Consider the following 8,277-nt stretch of genomic DNA (forward strand, 5'->3'; position numbering starts at 1 on the left):
AAGTATGAGTACTTTTTTGTCGATGGAATCTACATGTCCTCTCCAAATCTAATCTTGTAGCACTACAATTGACTTATCAAAGTGGGAGAGGTTGCATTTAAATCTCCTAAATCTGATCAAAAGATAATAGTTGTCATTTGATAGTGGTTTATCTTATAGGTATTTATTTTGAAACAAATCTTACCAAAACCCTCTAATAAGCATTTAATTACCTAGCCATTTCCACTACCCCAGTTGATCTTTTATTTTTATGGAAATGACCACTTGATCCTTGGGTCCGCAAGTGATACCTATAAAGTGATGACCTGTATATTACGGTGACGCTTCAGTAGCTGCTTGCACGCAAGCCTCGTGTGGAGCACTCAACGCGGACAACAATGGTGCCAAGGTGGTGGCTGCATCTCTGCCTGGCCGGCGGCATACTCCAGGCTCTCGCCCAGACTGACAACATAGGTTTCATCAGCATAGACTGCGGGCTACCACCGGGGGAAGGGGGCTACATCGACGACACAACGAAGCTGGCGTACGTCCCTGACACCGGCATCATCGACTCAGGCACGAACCACAATATCTCGGCCGAGTACCTCCGTCCAATTCAGTCGCGGCGCTCCTACAACCTGCGGAGCTTCCCCGACGGCACGCGCAACTGCTACACGCTCCGCTCGCTGGTGCGGGGTCTCAAGTACCTCGTCCGCGCTAGCTTCACGTACGGCAACTACGACGGGCTCAGCCGGCCGCCTGCGTCGTTCGACCTCCACATCGGCGTCAACTTCTGGACGACGGTGAACATGTGGTCGTGGTCGGACCCGTTGGGCGGCGCGGTGACGGTGGAGGCCATCATCGTCGTACCGGACGACATGGTGCAGGTTTGCCTGGTGAACACGGGCGGCGGGACGCCGTTCATCTCGTCGCTGGACCTGAGGCCGCTGAAGATGAAGCTCTACCCTCAGGTGACGGCAGCGCAGGGGCTGGTCCTGTACGGCAGGTTAAACGCTGGCCAGGCCAACGTCTCGTATATTGTCAGGTACCCCGACGACCCGCACGACCGCATCTGGCCCCCGTGGTTCGACGCCACGATATGGACGGAGATGTCGACGACGGGCAGGGTGCTCAACGGTGACGAGAAGGACTTCTTCGTGGCCCCCACGGCGGTGATGCAGACGGCGATGACGCCGCGGAACGCCTCCGGGAGCATCGACTTCAGTTGGGACGCAGAGCCCCGGCCTGACGACCCGACCCCAGGGTACATCGCTATCATGCACTTCGCCGAGCTGCAGCTCATTGACACCAACGCGGTTCGCGAGTTCTATGTCAGCATCAACGGCAAGCCCTGGTACTACTCTTCGGGCTACACGCCGGTATACCTCAACAGCGCTGCCGCCTATGATAGCGTTCCCTCCCGGTACAGCAGCAGCTACAACGTCTCCATCACCGCCACCGCCAGCTCCACTCTGCCTCCCATCATCAACGCAGTCGAGGTGTTCTCCGTCATCCCCACCACCAACCTTGGCACCGAGTACCAGGATGGTAATTATTTAATTTAAGGCTTTTAAGAACATCTATTTATCTCTCTATCCATTGAAATGTTGGGTGCATGCGCACAGCATCGGCCGCCATGGCGATCAAGGCCAAGTATCAGGTGCAGAAGAACTGGATGGGTGACCCGTGCTTTCCCAAGACTATGGTGTGGGATAGGCTCACTTGTAACTATGCCGCCGCCACCAATCCAAGGATCACAAGCATGTAAGTATACTTCACATGATTTATACAGAATGACTTCCATGCCGGAGCTAATGGAAATGTTAATTATGAAAAGCTATAATACTATTTGTCATACTTTTAAATTTGGCCGTTCAACTTGAATATCAGACTTTTTGGACCCTACTAAAATTTACGAATTGGACAAATATAATAGCCATGGACCAAGTCAACCCGTTTGATCCATAAGCGGTGTTTTCACACAGGTGGTAGTGGCAAGGTTAATTGTGAAAAATATAAGAATACGTCTCTCTCAAACCAACAACAAATATTTCCGGTCATTCAATTTTAAACGAGTCAAGTGAGTGTTCCATTCTTTCTGAAACTAAAGAAATTTCACAGATAAATCAAGAGAAGTGCCACTGTTTTTTTTGGTGTTTTCCATGAATATTCATGTAGTATTGATTAATTAAAATAAACCACTTAGTACTTAAAAATACTTATTCTTCCCATGTTTACAAAAAAATAAGTGTAGGGAGTCACAAAAATTAGTATTTTCATAATATTTTTATGTCTCCCTAGATTTTTTGTACATTTTATTCATATGTTTTAATGTCCATTGAATTATATTTTCCCCTGTTTTCTGTTTTTTTTTCTAGGCTGCTTACATGTGCAGAACCACCAGTGTGTCATTGGTCACACCAATTTAGTCGAACCCATGAACAGATATTGTTTTTTTCTGAAAGAAAAACTAGGATCTAAGATGTTTGGTTATAAGGTTTAAGGACCAAATCTTGAACTGGACAGTAGTTTACAGACCAAAAGGCTTTTTCTATTTATCTTTAGAAAATGAAACTGATCTTCGTGTATGTATTTTTTAGGAATTTGTCCTCCAATGGCTTGAATGGTGATATATCATCTTCTTTCGCGAACCTCAAAGCTCTCCAATACTTGTATGTTTGGATTTCTTGATTTATTTGGCTTATTTATTTATAGTTTTCAGCAACATACGCTTTACGAAAATAAATATATTATTTCTTTACCTTGCAGGGATTTGTCAAACAATAACTTGATAGGCTCAATTCCAGATGCCCTTTCACAATTACAGTCATTGACATTTATGTAAGTAGGGCAACAATAAACACAAATTAGCTAATTACACATTGCCTCGTACGCACATACATTTATTTACACAGTGAAACAACAACACATTGCATGTATGTAATAACGAGATCAATTAGTTCCAGCAAAGGTATATATAGGCAACTCTCAGGAAACATTGACCGATTTACTAATTGACTGATCATGCATCCATGTACAAATATATATACTGTTTTAATTTGTTTCCTCTAGAGATTTTTCTGGCAATCAGCTCAATGGATCAATTCCCCCTGGACTTCTCAGAAGAATTCAAGATGGCTCCCTCGATCTAAGGTATGTATAATATGTTCTAGTTTTCAGGCGACCACATATTTTCAGATTTAACTTTGGCCACACATAGCCTACAGTTCGTTTGCCCGATTGATGGCTAAAGTTGAACCTGAAATACGCGGACGTCTATTTAACCAGGGCAAGGGGGAGTAATTGATAAACTCCCTTAAACATTTACATTAATTAACTTGGTCCTTAATTTATTAGACATGGCAACAATCCTAACCTTTGCACCAGCGGTAATTCATGTAAAGTTGCTGCTAAAAGAAAGAGCAAAGTGGCCATCTACATTGTCGTCCCAGTACTTGTCATTGTGGTGATAGTATCTGTGGCACTAGTAGCCTTTTGCCTGCTAAGACGGCGGAACCAGCAGAGAGGTGAGAGTGAGGCCCTTTTCTCCATGATTTAGCTATGGCACATCAATATCCAGAAGTGGTATGTATCAATTTATGAATTTCCTATGTCTACATGAAGGATTGATGAACAAGACCACAGTAAAGCCAGAAAACGAGGAAGAAATGTCGACGGGCTATGGCGATGACAATGATTCGCTGCGGCTAGTTGAGAACCGCCGGTTCACGTATGAGGAACTCGGTATGATAACCAATGGTTTCCAGCGAGTGCTCGGCCGGGGAGGCTTCGGCAATGTCTACGATGGCTTCTTACAGGATGGCATTCAAGTGGCAGTGAAGCTACGGTCTCACTCCTCCAATCAAGGAAACAAGGAGTTCCTCGCAGAGGTACCATGATACCAAACTCTTTTAAATGCATGGAGTGTTTACTGTATACATGTAGGTGTTCAGTTTTAAGTGGAAATCGGCGGTTTCGATATGAAAATTTATGTGCTTGTGCAGGCTCAGATTTTGACCCGGATTCATCACAAGAACCTTGTCTCTATGATTGGTTACTGCAAGGACGGGGAGTACATGGCACTTGTGTACGAGTACATGGCCCAAGGAACCCTACGAGAGCACATTGCCGGTATGTATACAAAGTTTATTTCACTTTAGAATGGTCATTAAAATGGTGTTTTGGACTCCGAGAAAAGATTAGAGCATATGAAAAGTCTAGCAATGCAAATATGCGAGTCTGGTTCATCTAAACTACCTACCGGTCATTGATTCAGAAATCATGGTGTTATTTGTATTTGCAGGAAGCAACCACAATGGAAATTTACCATGGGGAGAGAGACTTCGAATCGCACATGAATCTGCACAAGGTAAACACCACTCAACTTCATTTTTGAAACAAAGAAGACGCCACTTTTCAATCTTCAAAGCCACACATGAAACTTATAGTTGTCTGGTCATGTGATGTGTAGGGTTGGAGTATCTACACAAGGGGTGCAATCCACCCCTTATCCACAGAGACGTCAAGGCCACCAACATCCTACTGAATGCAAGGTTGGAAGCCAAGATCGCCGATTTTGGCTTGTCCAAGGCCTTTGACCAGCACAACGACGCCTACATTTCTACAAATACACTTGTTGGTACACCCGGGTACGTCGATCCGGAATACCAGACCACTATGCAACCAACGACTAAGAGTGATGTGTACAGCTTCGGCGTGGTGCTTCTAGAATTAGTCACAGGGAAGCAGGCCATCCTTTCGGATCCAGAGCCCACAAGCATCATCTATTGGGCACGGAGGCGACTGGCCCGAGGCAACATCGAGAGTGTGGTGGACGCGCGCATGCACGGCAATTACGATGTAAACAGTGTGTGGAAGGTGACAGAGATCGCCCTCAAATGCACCGCGCAAGCGTCGACACAACGACCCGCCATGGCTGACGTGGTGGCACAATTGCAGGAGTGCATCGACCTCGAGGCAGGCCGTGCTCATGGCTTGCACACCAGTGGTAACAGCGGCGAGGACTCGAGCTGGAATTATAATGCTTACACCAGTGCGCAGTCCGCTGATGTGAGCACCGATACTACATTTGAGACAGAGCTTAGAATGCCTACGGTGGTCACAGGTCCAGGTCCAGCTGCACGTTGAAGAACTCTTGGTCTAGAACCAGCTATATAATTGTTGTTTTCTTCAATTCTCTGTGAGAGATTGTTTATCATGTCGTTATTTACTATGTAAGTTAAGTGCAAATGGAGCAGTACTTATAGGTTGACAACTGGTGTCCTAATATTTATATACTCCTACAATGCTGCCTAAATATTTGTACTATAGTGGTTTTAACCTTACAGCAGCTTGGGAAGGAAAGCCACTCCAGAGATGGTTCAGGACTAGGCAGTTAGCTATGCCAAAATTATTATTCACGTACATAATGTATATGTGTATGGGTGAGTCCATGAGAAAAATTCAGAACCATTTGTGTGGCAGTGGCTAGCATGATTTATAGATGATGGTAGCACTTACAATATAAATTTCCCATTTGACAATTCAGAATCTCTGCTGCACTTGATGATGCCAAGATGATGCCAAGATGCCTCATACGTTTGGTCGTCCCTCCTCCACACACATCACCTCTGATTTTCTTAACATGAAACTGCAAACAAATTATTACCATCTGTTTGATCATCACCATACTTCTCTCGGGAGAGAAATTATGGGCACCAATAGGTATATAGGCTTACGGTAGTAACTTAGCACTTACCACCCAGAGTGTTCATCGTCATTGATCTGTACAATAGTCCTCCAGGCTGCAACATGTTCTGCTATTGAAGCTCTGATACTGGCCTCAAGGCAATTCAAGCAAGACGAAACTTTGCGCACAGTGTTTCAATGACAAATTCCAATTAATGAGCTGTCAGATTATAGTATGTCAAGATTGGATGACGAGGGTGAGCCTGAAGATAGAAAAAGAAGAAGAGGAATGGCCAATTCAATTCACGATATGTAATCCATGAAAAAAGAGGTGAGAGATGTAAACATATTCAGTTTGTCTTGCAGACAAAACATCTCCATGAATAAACTGATTATGAAGAAACAAGGAAATTGGAGAAATACCTGGTAACTTAGCAGACCCAAAAGAGTTAACCTGACAGAGTACCGTAAGAACCATTTGAGAACACTCCGCAGCTTCCGCATCATTATCCACAAAGATATCAATAGTGCAGACATACTAGTCACTGATACTTTCAATATGTGTCCATGAAGCATGGGTGTTGATAAGTTCACAACCATACCAATCTCTCTTCTCTACTGATTGATGTAGTGGGCATAACCCAACTCACAAATGAAATATCAACTTTCAGCTAGAAACGACAGAGCCAGCAGGCAATAGCAGAGAACAAACATCCAGTTAGACACAATGATACATGAATGACCAGCTTACAATAAATCTTTGTTGGTGGAGTATGCATTTTCAAAATTCAGCACGCTGCTCTTGGTTCAAGCAAATATGAACCTATCAGGCACTTCTCCTCTGCAAGCGGCTGCATAGTCTTGAGCGAGGTGCGGTGCGGCTTCACTGTGAGGGGATATGTACTTGTCCAAGAGTACCTTCTGGGTCGCCTGGACAATTGTATAGTACCCCAAATTGTGATGTAGCAATCCCTTTTCCTTTAGAAACTTTAGGACATAGTACCGGGGCCTGAGCCGGCCCTGCAGGCTAAGACAGATCATTACGGGCCGGTGAGCAACGTACGCCGGTTCCAACCCCACCTGAGAGATAAGAAACTCCGATTTGCTCTGCAGCATGTCCTTGGACCTGGTGAGCAGCAGCGGAGCCTTAGAAACAGCAATACGCACCTCAGCATCGGACCACCTGAACGTCTTCTTCAAGTGGTCCGCTTTCGCGGAGATCTTCTCCTCGCCGAGGAACGCGACGGCGTGCAGCGCGTGTCTGAACATGGGAGAGCCAGGGGACACGCCTAAACCTTGGGCGCAAGCCAGGAACACCCGGACGCGCTCCGGGTTGGTGGTGAGCATCCTCGGCATACCTATGCTCAGCTTGGCAATATCAGAGTCAGCTAGACCGCAGTCCCGCAGGATGGCGACGTTGGGCTTTATGATCCTCTCGAGGCTGTATGTGAGGAGACTATTGGCGAATTTCATCGCTCGGAGGAGTTTCTGGCAGGAGCCGTAGAGCAGCAGGCAGTACGTAATGGCGGCGGAAAGCGGGAGACTTCCGGCGGCTTGGGTATGCCGACCATAGATACTAGTAGTACGTAATGGGCCTCCATCGTCAAGTTTCATGGTAGGATGGGCTCCCAGACTCGATGGCCTCCTTCACGACTTGGAAAAGCCCGGGGACTTGACCAACCGCCCGTCCCGCAGCATCAACAAAGCGCGCGCGTCTCCTCGTTTCCAACTTCCACGGAATTAATGACCGCCTGGGTCATTCACTCACGCCGCAGTGGTACGTGCCGTCGATCAACACCATGCGTCAACGAGAGTCGATCCCGTCGTACGACCCTTCCTTTCCACGGAATTAATGTCCGCAGTTGGCCAGCCATTCGTCCCTAATTACGCCGCAATTAATGATCGCTCGCATTCCCTCCATCAGCTCGCCTGCTTTCTCCATCCACCCGCTCCTGAGCGCGAAAAAAACAAGCCAAACCGCCCGCCCGCCCGCCCGCACGCACGCAATTGCAGTTTATTGCGCTGCTAGTCTGGCCTTTTCTCTCGCTCGCCCTCTGGAATCCATCCTTTCCTTTTTTTTCTCAACGGCCCACTACAAAGATGCAAAGCTTTTTTTTCTTTTTTTCTTTTGTTGGTTTTGTGTGCATTTCCCTCGATACAAACATGCAAAGCTTTCGCTTTTTTCTATGCTCTGCTCTTCTCTTCTCTTCTCCTACGTACAATACGCAATTCCCCTCGAAAAAAAAAACGTACAATACGCAAACCTAGCGGCCTATTCATTGCGTCCTTGCACACTCCATCCAATTCCAACCCAATCACACCTGGCCGGGCAAGCACGAGTACGAGAGTGCAACCAACCACGGAATGCAAAGCCAATTTTTATTTAGACGGAAAAGGCAACAAAGCCATTTCATGATCCATGTAATTAAAAACCCAACTTACTTACTTAGCATTTCGCAAAAAAAAACTTACTTACTTAACAAAGCCTCCTTGTTGGAACGCATCGAAGAATTTAAAGTCAACGGTACCTACTACCCGTGTCATATCTTTTAGATTTGCTTCATAATTTTGTGAAACGATAAAGTTGGTACTATGCATGCATGCACAGTA

General features: G+C 45.9%; 1 protein-coding gene across 1 annotated transcript; it reads left to right on the forward strand.

Annotated features, from left to right (window-relative positions):
• The first annotated feature begins 377 nt into the window (after window positions 1-377).
• On the forward strand, window positions 378-5,127 carry LOC124659054 (probable LRR receptor-like serine/threonine-protein kinase At1g51880). The gene is made up of 10 exons (XM_047197013.1): window positions 378-1,527; window positions 1,605-1,743; window positions 2,580-2,651; window positions 2,749-2,820; window positions 3,052-3,132; window positions 3,337-3,506; window positions 3,604-3,869; window positions 3,984-4,110; window positions 4,283-4,348; window positions 4,451-5,127. The coding sequence occupies exons 1-10, from the start codon at window positions 378-380 to the stop codon at window positions 5,125-5,127; spliced, it is 2,820 nt and encodes a 939-aa protein (XP_047052969.1).
• Window positions 5,128-8,277: the final 3,150 nt, after the last annotated feature.

This window comes from Lolium rigidum, chromosome 6, assembly GCF_022539505.1.
Source record: "Lolium rigidum isolate FL_2022 chromosome 6, APGP_CSIRO_Lrig_0.1, whole genome shotgun sequence".
Lineage (NCBI taxonomy): Eukaryota > Viridiplantae > Streptophyta > Magnoliopsida > Poales > Poaceae > Lolium > Lolium rigidum.